This window comes from Apiospora hydei, assembly GCF_038363865.1.
Source record: "Apiospora hydei strain CBS 114990 chromosome Unknown utg000002l_segment0_segment0, whole genome shotgun sequence".
NCBI lineage: Eukaryota > Fungi > Ascomycota > Sordariomycetes > Amphisphaeriales > Apiosporaceae > Apiospora > Apiospora hydei.
The window spans coordinates 1,883,693-1,901,627 of NW_027117361.1; the positions used below are offsets into that span (position 1 = coordinate 1,883,693).

Genomic DNA, 17,935 nt, shown 5'->3' on the forward strand with positions numbered 1-17,935 from the left:
AGCGGGGTGGGGATGCCGTACGTACACTGGATGTCTTCACAAAACGCAGTCTTTGGCATACCGTGCCTAGATCGATACGATATTGCAACAGTGGCAATTTATCACCGTGCCTCTGGATGAAGGAAAGCCGAATCGACTTGTTTCGTCGGACTAGCACACTGAACGAATGGGTCCCCCTCTCCCGGCATCTGGTGGTACAAAACGTCAATATTTGTCAGGGCTGATGAATGTTGACAAGGAGGGCGTGTTAATTGGCAATCGCTCGAATTCAAATATCATATTGGGTAACCATTGATAGCCGACCACCGCATACAAGCGAATTCCTTCCTCCGACCATGGGTATCAATCGCTCAGCTTCCCCCATCATACCCCGCTCTTCCCGTCCCGCCCCGTTACCAGGCGCTTTTCGCTTCCCCTCGCTCAAGCCGAATCGGAGCTGCGCTTCTGCACGTCCAGGACCCAGAAGACGGGCGGCTTCTCGCTGTAGTTGGCCAGGTCGTCCTCGATGGCCTTGGCCTGCTCGGGGCTGAGCGCGGCGTTGGCCTTGTCGAGGTCGTCGCGGTGCTCGAGGTCGACCTCGATGATGACCTCGTAGGGGCAGGCGCCGCCGTCGCCCGTCAGCAGGCGGTAGGCCTTGGCGTACGGCTGCCACAGGCCAAAGACCCAGGGCACGTGCTTGGTCTTGTAGTAGTCCAGGTTCATGTTAGCGCCCTTGGGGTAGGCGGCGAAGGCTACGGCGGGCATTTTGGTTGGTGGTTTGGGATGTGCCCAAGTAGATTGAGTACTGGGACTTGGTCAGTATCAAGATGGTTATTGCTCGAAGGGGTTTACTGACATATGTTGGCGTTCAGTTGTCGCGGCGGACTCAATAGGCTGGCAGTGAGATGATTGGCGATAGGCGGCGGATAAGGAGTCAAATTCAACAAGCGTCTCTCGGATTCCTGCAAAGCATTTATAGGCCCTATTCGAAGCCCATCGCCTGGGGTTAAGGGGGAGGATATGCGGATGGTTCGCATCCGTTTCGTGCTTTAGCGTGCAAAATCCCCTGGCGGCGTGGCGGGTGCGTTCCGCGTCCCCACAAAGAGCCCCCGTAAACGCGACCTGGCTCCATCCGGCTGCCGATCAGTTCGTCGGTTTCTATGGGGCAAGGTAGCCATTTGGCGAGTTTAGTCCAGACAGAAACGGAGCGGGACGAATCCTGCCGGACGTGTGTAGGTGCTTGGCAGCAACGGATTCCAGGAGGCGGTTTCAACGATTGGCCGTATAGGGGTCAAACACACGATGTTCGTTGGCCTCGGCGTCGCGGTCAACTAGACAGATGGTATCGTGAATTTGCCCATTTCAGGATGGCCGCGCCAAATCTCGGAACCCAGCTGAATAGAATCGGCCCGAGCCAGTGCTTAAAGAAAAGACGTTCCTCGTTGTTCCCGACAATTTGGTGGTTAAAGTAGAGGTCGCGGATCAGCGGGTTCCAAGGACAGCATAATAGTGGGGGAGACGTGATTGCGACCCGACTATGGTAATTACACTGTCGATCCTTCCTATTACACCAGAAAAGAGAAATAAAGACTGTAATTGTTCATTGATGACTGCACCTAACCCCGAATACTCAACAGGTCGGGGGTTCCAGTAGAGATCTTTGTCAGGGTACAGTTGTGTTGGTTTTCTACACCCATAGGTCCGCGGACCGGGGCACCGCCATGAGGGTCTATGTGCGGTTCAAAAAGGACTGTCTCGATACGCATGCCACTGTCGACGTGGTCACGTTGTTGGAGTTCACGAATTAGCAGAGACTCTCTCGGGAGAGCGCGAAGCTCCGAGTATTGAGCAAGTACTCGGAAAACAATATTGAAATAGACCCCTCAATGACGACAACGCTGCCCTTGGTATAATATTATACCACTAATACAAACATTATACCACGGCACTGGTTATTCCCTAGGTAATCACAGGACGACACGATATGGCGGGGGCAGCGTTGTCGCCATCAAGGGGATACTTTTTACACCTTGATTGACTACCCAGCAAATTGGTAGGATAATCATGGAAAGAGCGACGGGCAGCACTTGCCCTTCTTCTCTTCACCAACAGAATACCCAAGGCGGGGAGCATCTTCTGCCTCATCTCTTCATCACCTTCTTCTCGACTTTGAGCGAAGATGGCATCAAACCAGACGGCCTCGAGGGCCAAAAGACGGTTCCCCATCGTTTGCATCTTTCCAATCTCCGTTGTGGTAAGCCGCATTACAGCAAGCCTTCTTTCTAACCCACTTCAAGCACACCACCCGCTGACAAGAGATACCATTTTCCATCATGAACAGCAGCTGAATAAACTGTTGGTCCAAGCCTTCACCGGCGGCAGGACGTTTGACACAAACTACATGCGCGCACTCGTCATCGTCAGGAAGCGCGCCGACGGCACGAGCGAGGTACCCGACACCCCCCATATCCCTCCGCTGAACCCGGCCACAATCACGCCGTTCCAGGCAAGGAGCATCCACGACGCCGCACGGAACCATGTCGGTGGCGCGCGCTTCTTCGGCGTGTTGGACATATTGGCGGCGGACCGCGAGCTCATCATGTTGGTCGACTAAGACCACGCCAATGAAGAATACGAAGCTCTCATCGCCACTTTTGAGTCGGCTCAGAGAGCGTTGGACGCTTTGGAGCGTGGCGTGCGCACCGTGGCGGATCTCAGGACCGCAGCGGCAAACAATTGGTGGCTTGGCATCTACGGCTTGCGAGAGACAGCCTACCCCGAACTCTGCCGTGGCAAAGAAGGGGAGCTGAAAATTAGGCGTGCAAGTCCAGCGGGCTCCCGGAACGAAGAGGGAAGCGACGTGATGGATATAAGTTCAGAGGGGGCTTCGACCGAGAACAATCACGACATACACGCATTCAACCACCACGCCGGGATCGGGGAAGCCTTTGAACAGCAGGAGAAGGACCTCATTGAGTGGTCGCCAGGCAAGATTATATGTTGCAATCGGTATACACAAGACATTATGCCATACTTGTGTTGAAGCATACGAGGTTTCACAAGATCTGGGTCATCGGTGGATCAAAAGCCTTTCAGCCGCCTGATATCTTTTGTCCCGTTGATGGAAAACATCGATGTCATATGCGACCAATCGCAGGTTGATCACAAGCCTGGCTCAGCTGAGATAGTGGTGTTCGATTGGGTCTCTTTGTCGACCCGCCTGTATCACTATTCTACCATCGTTTTCGGCCAAGGTCAGACGAGGCTGCGTGGGCAGGCCTGGTAGAATTAGTGCGTAGCTGAGAAGGATGCCAGCATCTGTATGCTTATCCTGCAACCACATGAGCTGAAAAATACAATATTCAGGGATCATTCGTCTTTGTCCTGCACCATATCAGCAAGTACTCTCTAGGACCTAATTCCACTTGTCAAAGAGGCAAATCGCCACGGCACGCCCCTTTCGATAGGATCAGTACGATCGGCCGTCGATAAGGTACATGTTCTATTTTTGCAGCATCCTTTCCGAGAGATGCCAGTACTAATGATCCCTGTCTCTTGCACTTTGCCCTGCATACCAGATGAACTTCGCGAATCTGGCCCCAGCCACGTTGCCCATCGATTAGCATATTTAGAAACTCTTGTGGTAGCTGGGCACATACAACCCAATGAGCGAAAGCGCCCAGTGGTCACACACCCGCACATAGCTTATTACCTCCCCATCCCCCCCAAGTCCAGGACTCCGCAAACTCTCATCGTTCTCCTCTTTTCTCCAAGGGGCAGCCTTTCCTTGATCTCTGCGCCAAATTCCGACTTTCGTTGAGCCCTTCAGTTGCTCCAATCGAACGTAGATTGGTAGACCGTTTTACTTGCTTGTCCTCTTCATAGAGCCTTCGCCCAGCCTCATACTAATTTGCCCCTTGACCCGACATTGTGGTCATATCAATTCCTATCTGCGAAATCAAGATGACTTCCAACACGAGAATGTCGGCCAATATTCCGGCTTCTGATGTGTACAGAATTGCACATCAGACTAACTTTCAGGGCTTTTACTTGCCAAGCTACACAAGTTTAAGTAAGTCACTCTTGTTCTTCACACTTGCCCTAATCCCGTGTCTACATTTGTTTTGGACCGTGGGTCGTAATGACTAGCATGATGACTGACTTGTTCATAACGCAAGCTGAACCAATTACACTTGGTGATGGCACTTCGTATGCGACATGGAGTAAATACGCTGGCTATTGTACTCGAAAAGACACCACTTCCACATGTGTCATATTTACTTATTGGAGCTCAACAACTTTGACAGACATGTCCAGCTCAACATGGTATTGGTAAGTGTCCACCTAGACCGTTCCAACTCTCCCCAATAATATGTTGACAGGGGCTCGCCCTTCGAACAGTACCTCGCCGAACAGTATCTACAATATGGAAATATTCGATAACACATCGCCTGATTCCCCAGGCCGCACGCATTATAGTTGCGGTCTTGATTGGAAGGCCACCAGAATATACAGGTCGATAAAAGGGGCATCCCCTTCCACTTGTAAGATGGCATACTCTTTCTGCACGGACAACAGCTGAGCTTATGTACCTATGACTAGCGAGTAGTGCGACGCCAACCGTAGATAAGACTGGTTCCACAACTACGCCAGCGACACCTCCAAGCGGTACTGCGATGCCATCCCGGACGAGTACCGAGACGGGAGGGAACACAGACGGTTCATCTTCGGGCCATTCGAGTGCGTGGATTGCTGGCGCTGTAGCAGGACCGATCGTCGGATGCGTCTTGGTCGGTCTCTTGGTCTGGTGGATCATGAGACACCGGATGAAGAAGGCCTCGGCACCGGCCATGGCACGGGCGGCGCAGGTGTCAGAGCCAGCTGGTCACGTCAGCAGCACGTACGGCCAGTACCAGCCTGTGTCGCATTGGTCGGCGCCGTCGTCACCACCACCACCTCACGGAACCCCGCCAGGCTACGGGTGGGAGGCTCATAATAAGCCGTCGTCACCTCCACCGGCTTTGGCTAGCAGCCCTGCTCATATGCATGAACTCTCCAATGTCCCCGCCAACACTGATCACGCTGGTATGGTCTACGAGTTACAACACGGTAGATGATTAAGGGGTTGAAATGGAGTGTGGGCTGGCGTCACCTATTCTATTCTCATTCTTTTGTTTAATCTCTTCCTTCGTCTCTAAGGGGACATGTAATACATTCCAAGCGGTTGAGAAGGGATTATCAAAGTCTTAGTTACGGGGTTCATGTATATTTCCTAGCTAGTCACCTCCATTATCTGCACAACTTACCTGTCTACCTGTACTTTCAACTCCAGTGTCGGGAAGCCCTTGCATCACTGGCTAGGAAACCTAGCACGAGCTATAAACAAACTTGACGCGCGGGCTAAGCTCGTCGCCCAGCTTCCAGGCCGCCATTCGCTCCAGCACGGCCCTCTACTCGCGCTTGAACTCCCAGGACGTGGCGACGGCAATGGTGGCGTGCGTGTCGACGGGCGACATGTCCTGGAGCTCCCACGAGCCCCAGTAGATCGAGTCTTTGACCAGGACCGAGTTCTGCGAGATCTCGACCCGTTTGTGGAACTGCGGGTCGTAGGTCGGGTAGATCTCGGAGAGCCCGCCGTGGGCGACGGCCGAGTCCATGAGGCAGCCCAGGATGGTGCCCTTGATGCTTTTGCCTCGGGCGTCGTAGATCGCTTCGATCTGCTCCCGCTGGGAGGCGTTGAGGATGGAAAGTTGGGAGCTCATGGTGAATGAAGGTGTTGGGGTGTAGTGATGGTATTGATTTTGATTTGGTGTGATGGAAATGGACGAAGTGGTTCCGACGAGGATTGCAGTTTCCAGAAAATGAAGGATGGAAGTTATGTAGACTTATATATATGACCATGCCGGGTCTGAACAATGTATTTGTACTCTAAACACCCATGATGTTCGAGAACAAAGCGAACAAAGAGACTGTTAGCTTGATGAACACCCAATTCCTGTCACGGCTGGGAGGGGCGTGTTGTTTCTCTCCAAAAGTCCTCCACTTTGGCTAGGTGGTTGACACGCCGCAGAAAGAAGCAGGAAAGAGCCAATATAGTCAGTAAACAATGAAAATGTATCAAAGAGGCGGGGGTCACACAATCTACTTCTCGTTATCTCATTTAATTTCCATTTTCGTTTCTCATATGGGTCATGTTGTGATGTCACTTGGATGGCAATAGTCCGTTCTCCAAATGAATGGATCTACTCAAGTCTCTGACAGAATTTGGTAGTAATATTCGCTTCTAAGGGGAAGACTTCCCACACATACCGGGTCACATGTACGAAATATCTTGTATATTTCCTAGTTATTCATCTGCAATTCCTACGTAACTTACCTGCGTACTTGTACTTCCGATTCAAACCTCAGGAAGCCCCTGCATCACTAGGACTCAGTGACACAAGGCCGGCCCACTATCCCCGTCTACTGGGCAGGAGGGTCGCACGAGCCATACGTGAACTTGATACGGGAGCTGATCGTCGTATCGTCCACGACCGCGGCCCCGCGGCCCTCGAGCCCGGCCTTTTCCTCGCTCGAGAAGGTCCACGAGGTGGCGACGGCGACGGTGGCGTGCGAGTCGCCGGGCTTCATGTCGAGGAGCTCGAACGTGGCCCGGAAACGGGAGCCGCGGATCGAGACCGAGGTCGGGGTGGCCTCGATCTTCTCGATGAACTCGGCGTCGTCGTAGTACTCGGGATAGAGCCGGGACAGGGACTTGCCGCCGACGTTCATGGCCGATTCGAGCATGCGCGAGAGCACGATGCCTCGGAGACTTTGGCTCTGGCGCTGCCAGATCTCGCGGATCTGGGTCTGTTGGACGTTGGTTAGGGCGGATTGTGTGGAAGCCATGGTGAAGGATGTATGATGTAGAGTGAAAGTGGTGATGTTTGTTTGGTTGGTTTGGGTGCTTCCGATGAGGATTGGAGTTTCAGAAAGTTAAGGGGGAAGATCAGTAGTTCATCTATATAGCCGTCCCAAATCTGAACAATGTCTTTGTTATCAGAACACCCATCATGTTCCAACACAAAGGAGACAAACTGATTATTATCACATCGAACACTCAAGGACGATTTGAAACAAATCATTGTAAACGGTGCAAGAATTTCTAGTCACATCCTCATTGTGTATATTTCCCCCGAAACTTACACCTTGGATTCCGGTGTATTCCTTTCGATCTCAGATCATTGCAGACCCGGTCTCACCCCCAACAACAGCAACCACCAACCACGTCCGACTATTTACGCATAAAACAACTTCTCATCATGCTTGAAGACGAGAACAATGCTGCTTGGGCCTTCGAACGTTGAACAATATCCACGGAGCAGCAAGATTAAATCGAAGATCTCTAGGACTCCGTCATGAAGGACTATGTCCTCCAGCGCCTAATTGGATCCACCCTCAAGGACATTATGCACAACAAGCCCGCCGCCGATGGCGAGACGTACTATCCCGAAGCCGAGTTTGAGGAACGGCTCGAGATCGACGACGGCGAGTTCTTCCTCCAGAAGATGGAGATCCGGGCCACGCTCAAGCTCCAAAACTGATCCTTTCTTTTACGTTTGCCACTATCCTCATCGCGATATCGTGGGAGCTGAAGGAGGAGCGAAAGCGTGACCTGGAGATGACGGCGGCTAGGCTGCGCAGGGAGTGACACCTGGTGGCGCCCCTATTCATTGACTATGATACGTGCGAGCTTCGCGAGTCGTGGGAGGAGTGTGATGTATAGCCAGGGTGTATTTAGAGTAAGCAGGGTGTGATTTAGGTAAGTTAATAAAGAGGTAATAGATGCTCGGCTACCACATAATTTGCCTTTCCCCTCTATGTGAGCATTATAAAAGATAACTGACTGCGTAGTTAGATAGACACCGGAGAGTAAAGGTTTGCAGAATAAAACCTAGCGTTAAGTAATCGGCAGAGGTCATATGTCTTGGTCCTATTACGATGTTATCAAGTTGCATATACAGCACAAAATAGTCTGCGCAACCCTTCCGTCTATGGGGAGGCTGCTACGGTATAGCACGTTACTACTGCAATTGAAAGTTCATTGTCTTCAGTTACGGAATTTCTGCATTCATCTCTTCTGAACTAAACTACCTAACATGTTACGCGGCCTCTTATGTACCGAGAGGCTTGTCCCTCGAACCCTTCGAATGACTTAGATACAACCAACGTGATCGTCAGTCAAATTAGGACGGTTGCACGTGTCATACGTGAACTCGATAAGAGACTTCGGAACATCTGGAGAAACAAGCTCTGCACAGATCGAACACTCCAGTGCAGCCTTATCATCAACAGAAAGCTCCCAAGAGAGGGAGATGATAATGCTAGCATGGGAGTCGTTGGACAGGATCTCCCTGAGCTCCCACTGGCCAGCATAGCCGCATCTGGAGATTTTGAACTCATTGCCCTTGGTCACGCCCCTCTTGGTGTTCTCGGCGGCTTCGGCGAGAAAATTCTGCTCTTGCTCGTCGTCAACAACGGAACCGGCGCGTTCGACGCACTCATAGTGGATGAGAGCACGAGCCAAGATATGATCTCGCGCACATTCAGATGCTATTCTCACCCAGGCAGCGCTGATATGATCCCGCTGGGCGGTGGTGAGGGCTGGGAAGGTAGAACTCATGGTGACGGTTGTAGGTTGAAGAAGTGATGCTGAAGTTGGTTGTATGTGTGAGAGGAATTGAATGCGATGGTTCTGATGAGGATGGACTCAATTGCTGCAGAACGAGTAGCATTATATATACATGATGAGATACCCATAACAGGGGCATTGTGATTCTGATCAAGAGTCTGTTTACCAGGCTAGGAGACAAAGATATGACTTGACCTTACTTACAAGACCTTTGATAGGACATGGTCAATCCCATTGTTCAAGTCACATATGTGATTGACTGTTCTGGTTGAGTAACAGCAGCAAATGACCTTGTCGAGCCACCTTTGTGTATCTCGACAGGGGTACAACGATTCATCTAACTCCACAACCCTAGATCATTGTACTTCAGCGAGAGTAACTCTGCGATCGCGCATTGATTGATCCAGCACTGATAAAGTTGAGTATTCCGCGATGCAGGGTGGCTTCAACGGCACGTGGAGCGCGCCCAGCAAGGCGCAGAAGAAATGGGGCGCACCGCAGGGCAATCTTGCCGCCGTGGCCTCGGGCAATGGTCAGGTCCGGTTGGTGTACGAGCACGATGGGAAGTTGGCGCGGAATGTGTTTCAGGGGAATAACTGGAGTAGGACCAGCTTCTTTTCGTGATTAGACTCGTGTGTAGCAGGCCACGAGGTAGAATACAATCTTCAAGGTACGCATTTACTGATTATTTCTTTTATTCGGTGGTATCTGTTTGAGCATATGCCAGTGCGAGAGCGATCTCGGTTTCATAACGAGAAGAAATTCGCACCGAAGAGATGGACGCCGGCCTGATCATCCATGTACATTCCCTTCGAAGCGTCATATACACACGAAGGCAAAGCCTTGCTAGTTTCGGCAGGCAAGTCCGATGATAATCCCCGCGGTGGTGTCCAGTTTTCATCGAGGAAGTAAACTCCAAACCGCTGAAGTTGCTCATGATATGCCGTTTCACTGCCAGCTAGAAGGAGGCCCGGCCCAGTCCTCATCGCCAACTACCCGGAACTCCACGCCCTCGCCAAAGTAGCCGGCGTTTTGCCACGCCTCCATGGTGCGGCCGTCGTAGGGACCTTGCTTCGGGGCCCCGTCTCTGCCGTCCACCCATCTATACTCCCACATCTTCGCCGGTGCATCTTCCTCGGCCGCCGTCTCCCGTCGCGGCTCCACCCAGGGTTCTTGTGTCTCGCGGCTCCATTCTCGGACCAGGAGTTCCCGCTCCCTGTCGTAGACGTCCGGCCGGTCTCTGCTCAGCAATTTATCTGCCGCATCCGTGATGGAATCGATAGCCTCCTTGATCCGGACCTGCTCCGGGTCTTCCTTCTCCGCCGCATCCACGTCCATGGCTTCCGGCTTCATCTTCTTCTGCTTCCACTTCGGTACTTTCTTGGATTTCGCCTGGCCACGACCTAGTCGCGCTAGAGCTTCGAGGGCAGTCTCTCCCAACTCCAGCTTCAGGATGAGCGACTTGAGCAGGTCTGACGTCAAGAGGTCGCCGTCCTCTTTGCGCTTCTGCCGCAGATCGGCCTCGCGCTTCTCGTGCGCTTCGGCCGCCTTCTTCATCTCCTTCTTGCTGACGCCCTCGAGCCAGCGGTCGTGTTGCGCGTCGCGGTCTATGGCATTGCGCACGAAGTTGCCCGACTCGTCGAAGCGTCCCTCCTCCTCTTCGGCGCGGAGGTTGAAGGCCTCGACCTTGGGGGCGTGCTTCTTCAGTCCTCCGGCGCCTACCTCCTCGTCCACATCTTCTTCTTGTATCGCGAGCGCAATCTCCTCTTCGTCGTCGTCGTCCGACTCCTGGCCGTCGAGCCGTATTTGCGCCGTGTCGCGTGACCGCATGTCCTGGCCCTCGATGTCGGCGCCCTCGAGGAAGCGCACCTCCTTGCTCTTCTTGGTCGTCGTGTCGTCGACCCGGTCTTCGGTCTCGTCCTCATCGGCCTCGGCAAACATGTCGTCCATGTCCTCGTCCTTGTCCTTCTCGGCGACCTTCTTGGCCTCGGGCCGGGCACCCAGCTCCTCGCGGTCCGAGTCGGAGTCGTAGCCGTCGATGTTGACGGCGCCGCGCTTGGTCGCGGCGCTGCCGCGGATCACCTCGGCGTCGGCTTCGAGGAATTCGTCCTTGACTTCTTCCTCGTCGCCGCCCAGGGCTAGCGCGGAGGGGTTGCGCACGTCGAACTTGACTTTCTTTGAACCGGGCTCGGTAGCGGCGTCTTCGTCGGCATGGTGGGCACGCGCGAACTGCTCACCGGCGCGCTTAGGCCGAGCGGCACCGTATCTTGATGACATGGTCGGTGGCAATGTGTGTAGTGTGGAAATGCTACTTGAAAACAAAAACAAAAACAGAAATTGCCGTCACCATTCGGGTGGGATTGATTGCCTTGTCGATCTGAGATTCCAAGAGTCTAGGCACTGGAGCTTGGGGCAATAGCTTTATTTAGTGGAGTAGCTGTTGACAAGGAGATTCTGGAGCTTCAATTCAAAAATATATTGATGTGTCTGTGAATTGAGACTGATACAAAAGATACAGGTGGTATAGAGTGATGGCAAATTGATTTAGACAAGAAGCGGGTTGTAAAAACAGTCTGATCTACGTCATTCCGGCTTTATCTTCTTGAAGTTGGCTGTTGCGCATTATCACTGTGAGCTGTTCCTCAGAAGCAAACAACACAAGTTTCAGCCACTAAAAACGGGAAGCTTTTTAGAAGCTCGACCCCCAAAGCTGCCTAAAAAGCTTCCAAAGACCCCGCTGTAAGGCCAGGCCAGGCCCCTAACAACTTAGGTAACTCAAGCATTGCCCAATCCGGGGCGGAACAATAGCCTAGCCGCCTTTCTGTCGTCATCAGCCCAGCTGCCTTCAGATTGATAACCCAACGGAGATAGATCGTGGGATCAACTCAGCACCTAGGGATCAGCCAGCAGCAGCGAAACCTACGGACCTCGAATGCCCAGAGGAGATAGCACTTCGCAACCTATCAATCTACCCACCCATCTCCGTTCGTACTACCCCAGAATATTTGCTCACCGCCACCAGCTACAAAAGCCCCAGATGGTGAGTGGACAACAAACAACCCCTCCGTCCATCTAACCTGAGAAGCACTTGCCCAATCCTAACACACACTGCTCTTCACCACTCTAGTATCGCCCAGGCTTCAACGATTTCGACCCCGACGACCCTCAATCCATGTTCATGGCGGCCCGCGGTATGTCTCGCCGGCCGGCGATGCAGCGCTTCGACGAGTACTTCCGATGCTACCCCATCATCATGGCCCCCGGCCCCGAGCGCCCCGAACTGAACTACGGCTCCAAGATCCTCCTACCCGTGTCCGCCCTCGACAAGGTGTCCAAGCTGCACGTGCAATGGCCGCTGACCATGGAGCTCGTGAACGGCGCTCGCGAGAAGCACACCCACGGCGGTGTCCTCGAGTTCGTGGCCGAAGAGGGGCGCGCATACCTCCCCCAGTGGATGATGCAGACGCTGGGCCTCGACGTGGGCGACATGATCCAGATCAAGACGACCTCGCTATCCCCGGCCAAGCTCGTCAAGCTGCAGCCCCAGTCCGTCAACTTCCTTGAGATTAGCGATCCCAAGGCCGTGCTCGAGAAGGCGTTCCGCAGCTTCGCCACGCTCACCATGGGCGACGTCTTCAACTTTGAATACAACGACGAGGTCTACGACGTGGCCGTCCTCGAGGTGAAGCCGACCTCCGAGAAAATGGGTGTCAGTATGATTGAGACCGATGTCGAGGTCGACTTTGCCGCACCGCTGGGCTACGTCGAGCCGGAGCGTCGCAGCGGCACGAGCACGCCGAGGAGCACCAAGGGCGCTGCCGGAGTTCCCGTCGGCGGCCTGCTCCGCAGCCAGGGCACCATGGCCCAGTCCATCAACTACGACGCGCTGAAGCCGGACTCCTCGCAGGTTGCGGCGGGCGCCCAGGCGGTCTCGTCGCATTTCCTTAGTGGGGGCCACAAGCTCAACGCCAAGAACAAGGGCACCTCTACGCCACTTTCCACCACATCGTCCAGCCAGGGCCAGCCGCCGATGCCGCGACGAACGAACGGCCCCATGCCGCTGCGGATAGGCCCCAACAAGCTCTTCTTTGGCTACGACATCAAGCCGCTCAAGACGGAGGCCGACAAGGAGGCGGAGAAAGAAAACGCGTCCAGGCCCCACTTTGCTGGTCAAGGTCAGACTCTACGTGGCGGTGCCGTCAAGCGCAAGACCGGCGATCAGGAAGACAAGGGCAAGGCGCCGGAGAAGAAGCCGAGCGAGGGTCGTCGTTTAGACGGGCGCAAGGGATGAGGTGATCGGATGGAGGTAACGAAGCATACCACGGCGTTCTGGATCGGGCTAAGTAAGGCCTGCTGTGATATTCAGTCGAGACTCAGGTCGATATGACATTACATAGCACTATGCTATAATAGCTTATGATGAATTCAATTCTCCCAATTTTAATTTTGTTCTTTGGTGATGTCGCATCTTCTCACTCCAGATGCTCACTCTCGCCTACCATTCGGTATGTGTAGGTGCTGGCTCAATTCCCAAGGCAACTGCTTCCTCGGATCTGGTACTTTCGCCTTACAGTAGGTAGAAATTGCCAGATACCAGAAGCACGTCATGCTTGGATGGCCCTTTAGGCGTATATCTCCTAAGGTATGAACTTGCAACCTCGAACAGGTTTCATTGCCCTCCCAGGCAGCATAGGTTTTGATCGTCTGGACAATGTATCAAAGGGACTCTCAGGTGGTGGCTCTTACCTACACGATATAAAATGGCCTACAGATGCGTATTATGTCCCCGGTTCCTGACAACTCCAACCCAACCAGGGAAGTTTTACTACACCCCGACTAGCCACCTGTCTTTGATGAGCCAAGCATAGCACGAAGATCACCCCCAAACAACCCCAACCGCTTCCAGGCCGGTTCCTCTCTAACCACGGCTGCTATCACCAACCCACCTACGTGTTCAAGATGCCTGGCAAAGGAAAAGGCAAGGGCAAGGGCAAAGGAAAGGAGCCAGTCAAAACCACCCCAGCCCCTCCTTCCCCTGTTCCTTCCCCCAAGTGGGATATGGACTCTGACCACACGCTGCTCAATATCATACTCCAACTGGGAGAGTTCCACATCCGTAACTGGGATGCCATCTACCACGAGTTTCACGATGTCCAGGGGTTTCCCAATACCAGAAACTCGTGCCAGTAAGTAGCAGCAACTGAGACTGTCGCTGCGTATATATGAGTCCAGCTATACAACAACCGATACTGACGAACGCAATTCAATTACAGGACCCGCTGGTCTCGAGTCCTTCGAAATACCTTTCATGCACGCGTACAAAACTTGGGTCGTCAAGAACACCAAATCTACCAGCAGGAACAGGAAGTGGCCGCCCACATTGAGTCGCAGTACGCGCCCGCCAATGACCCCGAACACGAAGACATCCCTCATGCCGACAGCTCGCGAAGCCGCTCTGGGAGTGCCCATTCCACCGCATCAGCCATCATTGGTGGTAGTATTCACCATTCTCGACATGGTTCTTCATCATCTGTTTCTGTTGTTCTTCCTAGTCGCCCTACCCATAATCGACTTCCCTCTGTCCCGGAAGAGGAAGGTGCTGCTGCCGCTGGTAGCAGTAGTCGCCATGGCAGACACCCTTCTTCCGCATCTTCTCCGGCTGCCTTTCCTGGCGGTAATGCTCAATTTCAACCACCACCTATCCTACCACCTGTGCAGGACAATATTAACAACATCAATTACAACAACGACCCAAACATGCCCATCCTTCTCTACGACACGTACGGCCGGTACATGGGCAAGATCACGACTAACAACGGCTTTCGCAACATCGAGATCAAGGACACCGTGAACATCATTCTGCTGATACCCGCGCCGGTCGCCGGTTCGCCGATGACGACAAGAATGAACCAAATGCGCCAATACCCGCAGCAGGATCCCGATGCTCTCAGGTTCGATGCTCAAAACGACATATCCGTCCGACCCGACGACTTCTCATTGTTCACCGAGGCGCACCAGCTTGATATCGGTCCCTTTATTGAAGCTGGGGCGTTTGACTCGCCCGGTGATGATAACCAGCCGGAGTAGGTTCCTTTACCTGAGCGATGGACCAGGCCGCCTTCATACTACATTGGGCTATGCGCCTTTGACTGAAGGTTTATCGCTTCATGGCAGATTTATGCTCTGGAGTCAAGACTTATCAATCTCATGATGCTCCCCGACTGCCATTCAATGCTGGCAGGCGATGGAGGCTTGGGCAGACCCCTTTGATATGATTTGTTTAATACTGGATGATCATACATCATCTTTTATTGATATTGGCCCACGAGCATCACGAAGGGTGACTGGCCCATGAGTTACGATATTATTACAGTATCTGAAATATTTAATATAAACTACGTTAACCAGAATTAAGCAAAAGTCGTTTCCCATCCGCGCTTATACCATCCTCGCATATATCAAAAGGCATTTATGTAATAATATGTTTAAATATCCCATCGCCACAGGCAACTCAACGTCGAAATATCGTAGCATCTTCTTTATGTTGCTACTCTCATCCGAAGTAGCATAGCCACAACCTCTCAAACAAAATTTACACCGAATTTCGTGTAAACCGTTTTACGCGCTAGGAGATTGCGAACCTGCCCGTCTACACAAAAGAGTCCCTAGGATATTAGTATAATCAGTCACGATTGAACAAGCAGCAGTAAGTCTATGTAATGCAGGTTTCTCATTAACTACCAAAATGTTTTCTTCGTCATCAAGATGTATCTATCTAGATGACAAAGATGCGTACGATGATCTCTTCGGGGTGAAATAAGGGGAGTATTAGGGGTAAGGGCACTGTGGTCAGCAGGGGGATCGATCCCAGATATAAAAGGGATCAAAACCGCCGCCGCCGGGCCAAATGTAAAGAAGATCAATCAGCGTACGCAATGTGTAGGTAGTAGAAACCATAAGAAACCATGATGCGGGCCCATGCAAGGGTTCCCGGAAAGTAAAACACACCAACTCCGTTTGTTTATGCATTGTGCAAAGTGCAAGTCCCAGTGACTGCTGCAGATATCCCATGTCCATCCACGCATATCTCCGTCGCCCTCGTCCATGGTCCACCGCAGAGAAAGAGGATGATCGCAAAGAATACCCTTATCCCAAATCATCGTACCCGAGGAGCTTACTTAACGCCGCAATAGTCGTCCGTATGATTGGGAGAACTGAGAAAAACGTAATGTATACCGCCGGGTAGTCCAGGTAGTCCGGTTTCCGATTAGATGTCGATAGTAGATGATGGGACAGCCAGCAGCAGCTTAGACCATGTACCAGGGCTGGCCGCCGTTCTCCTCAGCAGCCTGGGCCTCCTGCTCTTCAGACCACTCGGGAGGAGGAGCCTCAGAGTGGCCACGCTCGGGGTTGTCGTTGCTGCAGCCGCGGTTGTCCATGGGGTGGTAAGGGGGAGGGGCCTTGTTGGTGTGGGCGTTACCGGCGGTCTCGATGCTCTGGCGGGCGTTGGCGGAAGAAGGCAGCAGACCCAAGACGTTGTCGAAGTTCTGGGCGGTGGGAAGCGAAGCGGGAGCCATGTTGCCGAAACCATGAGCGTTGCCGAAACCGTGGGCGTTGCCGAAACCGTGGGCGTTGCCGGACTGCTGGAAGTTCATCCAGTCGGGGGAGGAGCGAGGGTCTGGTCGCGGACGTAACCATGGGCCGGGTAGTCAGGAGGGGGAGCCTCGGTGCGAGCGCGACCGTTGTCCTGGGAAACCGAGTCGGGAGGGGGAGCCAGGGACTGGTCACGGGCGCGGCCAGAGGCGACAGCGAAGGACTCAGTGGGGAGAAGGACTTGGTTCACGGGATCCCACTCGGGGGCGGGGCCAGCTCGCTACAGAAGTAAAAAAGTCAGCATGTTAGACATGGATACACCTCGGAGTGATTGTATCGTGAATGCGACCAATATGTGAGTATTAGAATAAGGGTAATACTCACTAGGGACGCTCGTTGTGCTTGGCAGCAGGGACAGTCTCGGTGTTGTCCTCCTTCTTGACCTTGCTCTCCTTCTTCTCGACCTTAGGCTTGGCAGCGGTAGAGCCACGCTTCTTGTAGGCGCGGCGGGGGCCTTCTGGGGGGCCTTCTGGGGGCGACGCAGGTCCATGTCGAACTCGCCGGGCTCGCTGTCGCCGGCGTCGGCACCGACATCCGAGATCTCGTCATCGTCCAAGTCATCGCCATAGTTGGCGACGGTCTCACCGCGCTTGCGCTTGTTGTTGTTGCCATCGGGGCGGACAGAAGGGGCGCGGGTGCTGGTGCGGCGCGAAGCGCGACCACCGCGGGCGGGGGCGTTGGCAGGGCCAGCGGAACCGGGTCGGGGAATGGGGGGCACCAAAGTCGGCAGGGCCACCTGGGTTGGCGAGACCGGCGGGACCAGCAGGATTGGCGAGACCAGCAGGGCTACCACCACCAGCGGCAGCAGCGGCACGAGCGGCGGCGACGCCGGCAGCATAGGCAGCCTCCTGCTGCTCACGCTCGTACTGGGCGTGGCTGGCGCCGACGCGAGCCAGGGCTCTGTTGGTAGCGGCAGCCGAGTTACCCTCCTTCTTGCGGAGCTTCATGAGATGCTGTCTGTAAAAGGCGAAAATGGTCAGTATATATCATTTTGAAAATTCATATCATGTTGAAGACGAAAAGAAATCCAATCGCATGTCCCCACTGAGACATCAACTCGAGAGAGGCGACATGAGCTGCGCTGTTGGTTAGGTGGGATGGGAGTCAGGCAAGTCGTATTTACTGGGCAGCATTGGCATTGAAGGGATAGCCCTTGGAGGTGGTTTCCTCGATGATGGAGTTCCACTGGGCGGCAGTGGGATTGGCATTCTTGTGGATGGCCAAGAGTAGATCAAGTCTGGACTGCTCGGTCCAGTTGAAGCGTGCGGTTTTTCCCTGACCGACCATTATGACGGTAGTGAATGAGTGACAGGTGAATGAAAGGGTGGTTGGTAAAGAATGAATGGGAGAAGAGAGTGGAAGAACGGGCGCGAACGAAAAAAAAGGACGATGGCGCAGCGACGCTTGTGTTGGTCGCAAGAAATATGTTGTTGGACGGTGCATGAGTGAGGTGTGCGAAAGGCTGAGTGAGTGAGTGAAGGATAATTCAAGTGACAAGATCTTCGATTGTCTAGAAAAGAGAATCGAAGTTGGTTCTTGAATGAATTGGAGGAAGTGGAAGATGGAAGGTTGCAAGAGGAAGGTCAATGAAAAATCAGTGACGGTCGTCGATGAGGCCTTTATAAGTCTAGC

The 17,935-nt window shown here is 53.4% G+C and overlaps 12 protein-coding genes across 12 annotated transcripts; 6 read left to right on the plus strand and 6 right to left on the minus strand.

The window, feature by feature from the left end:
- Nucleotides 1-420: 420 nt before the first annotated feature.
- On the minus strand, nt 421-744 carry PG997_000595 (uncharacterized protein; the record flags this gene model as incomplete). The annotated part of the gene is made up of 1 exon (XM_066804910.1): nt 421-744. One exon carries the CDS (start codon nt 742-744, stop codon nt 421-423), a length of 324 nt encoding a protein of 107 aa, XP_066674683.1.
- A 1,636-nt stretch (nt 745-2,380) lies between these two features.
- On the plus strand, nt 2,381-2,593 carry PG997_000596 (uncharacterized protein; the record flags this gene model as incomplete). Its single annotated transcript, XM_066804911.1, has 1 exon — nt 2,381-2,593. The coding sequence occupies one exon, from the start codon at nt 2,381-2,383 to the stop codon at nt 2,591-2,593; it is 213 nt and encodes a 70-aa protein (XP_066674684.1).
- Nucleotides 2,594-4,655: 2,062 nt separating this feature from the next.
- PG997_000597 (uncharacterized protein) lies at nt 4,656-5,096 on the plus strand (the record flags this gene model as incomplete). The annotated part of the gene is made up of 1 exon (XM_066804912.1): nt 4,656-5,096. The coding sequence occupies one exon, from the start codon at nt 4,656-4,658 to the stop codon at nt 5,094-5,096; it is 441 nt and encodes a 146-aa protein (XP_066674685.1).
- Nucleotides 5,097-5,429: 333 nt separating this feature from the next.
- On the minus strand, nt 5,430-5,741 carry PG997_000598 (uncharacterized protein; the record flags this gene model as incomplete). Its single annotated transcript, XM_066804913.1, has 1 exon — nt 5,430-5,741. One exon carries the CDS (start codon nt 5,739-5,741, stop codon nt 5,430-5,432), a length of 312 nt encoding a protein of 103 aa, XP_066674686.1.
- A 700-nt stretch (nt 5,742-6,441) lies between these two features.
- Nucleotides 6,442-6,867, minus strand: PG997_000599 (uncharacterized protein; the record flags this gene model as incomplete). The annotated part of the gene is made up of 1 exon (XM_066804914.1): nt 6,442-6,867. One exon carries the CDS (start codon nt 6,865-6,867, stop codon nt 6,442-6,444), a length of 426 nt encoding a protein of 141 aa, XP_066674687.1.
- Nucleotides 6,868-7,299: 432 nt separating this feature from the next.
- Nucleotides 7,300-7,562, plus strand: PG997_000600 (uncharacterized protein; the record flags this gene model as incomplete). Its single annotated transcript, XM_066804915.1, has 2 exons — nt 7,300-7,320; nt 7,368-7,562. 2 exons carry the CDS (start codon nt 7,300-7,302, stop codon nt 7,560-7,562), a joined length of 216 nt encoding a protein of 71 aa, XP_066674688.1.
- Nucleotides 7,563-8,173: 611 nt separating this feature from the next.
- Nucleotides 8,174-8,641, minus strand: PG997_000601 (uncharacterized protein; the record flags this gene model as incomplete). Its single annotated transcript, XM_066804916.1, has 1 exon — nt 8,174-8,641. The coding sequence occupies one exon, from the start codon at nt 8,639-8,641 to the stop codon at nt 8,174-8,176; it is 468 nt and encodes a 155-aa protein (XP_066674689.1).
- Nucleotides 8,642-9,082: 441 nt separating this feature from the next.
- On the plus strand, nt 9,083-9,274 carry PG997_000602 (uncharacterized protein; the record flags this gene model as incomplete). Its single annotated transcript, XM_066804917.1, has 1 exon — nt 9,083-9,274. One exon carries the CDS (start codon nt 9,083-9,085, stop codon nt 9,272-9,274), a length of 192 nt encoding a protein of 63 aa, XP_066674690.1.
- Nucleotides 9,275-9,598: 324 nt separating this feature from the next.
- PG997_000603 (Lin1 family protein) lies at nt 9,599-10,927 on the minus strand (the record flags this gene model as incomplete). The annotated part of the gene is made up of 1 exon (XM_066804918.1): nt 9,599-10,927. One exon carries the CDS (start codon nt 10,925-10,927, stop codon nt 9,599-9,601), a length of 1,329 nt encoding a protein of 442 aa, XP_066674691.1.
- Nucleotides 10,928-11,822: 895 nt separating this feature from the next.
- Nucleotides 11,823-12,941, plus strand: PG997_000604 (ubiquitin fusion degradation protein; the record flags this gene model as incomplete). The annotated part of the gene is made up of 1 exon (XM_066804919.1): nt 11,823-12,941. One exon carries the CDS (start codon nt 11,823-11,825, stop codon nt 12,939-12,941), a length of 1,119 nt encoding a protein of 372 aa, XP_066674692.1.
- A 668-nt stretch (nt 12,942-13,609) lies between these two features.
- Nucleotides 13,610-14,737, plus strand: PG997_000605 (uncharacterized protein; the record flags this gene model as incomplete). The annotated part of the gene is made up of 2 exons (XM_066804920.1): nt 13,610-13,836; nt 13,924-14,737. 2 exons carry the CDS (start codon nt 13,610-13,612, stop codon nt 14,735-14,737), a joined length of 1,041 nt encoding a protein of 346 aa, XP_066674693.1.
- Nucleotides 14,738-15,957: 1,220 nt separating this feature from the next.
- PG997_000606 (uncharacterized protein) lies at nt 15,958-17,590 on the minus strand (the record flags this gene model as incomplete). Its single annotated transcript, XM_066804921.1, has 5 exons — nt 15,958-16,290; nt 16,341-16,523; nt 16,734-16,941; nt 17,000-17,260; nt 17,427-17,590. The coding sequence occupies 5 exons, from the start codon at nt 17,588-17,590 to the stop codon at nt 15,958-15,960; spliced, it is 1,149 nt and encodes a 382-aa protein (XP_066674694.1).
- Nucleotides 17,591-17,935: the final 345 nt, after the last annotated feature.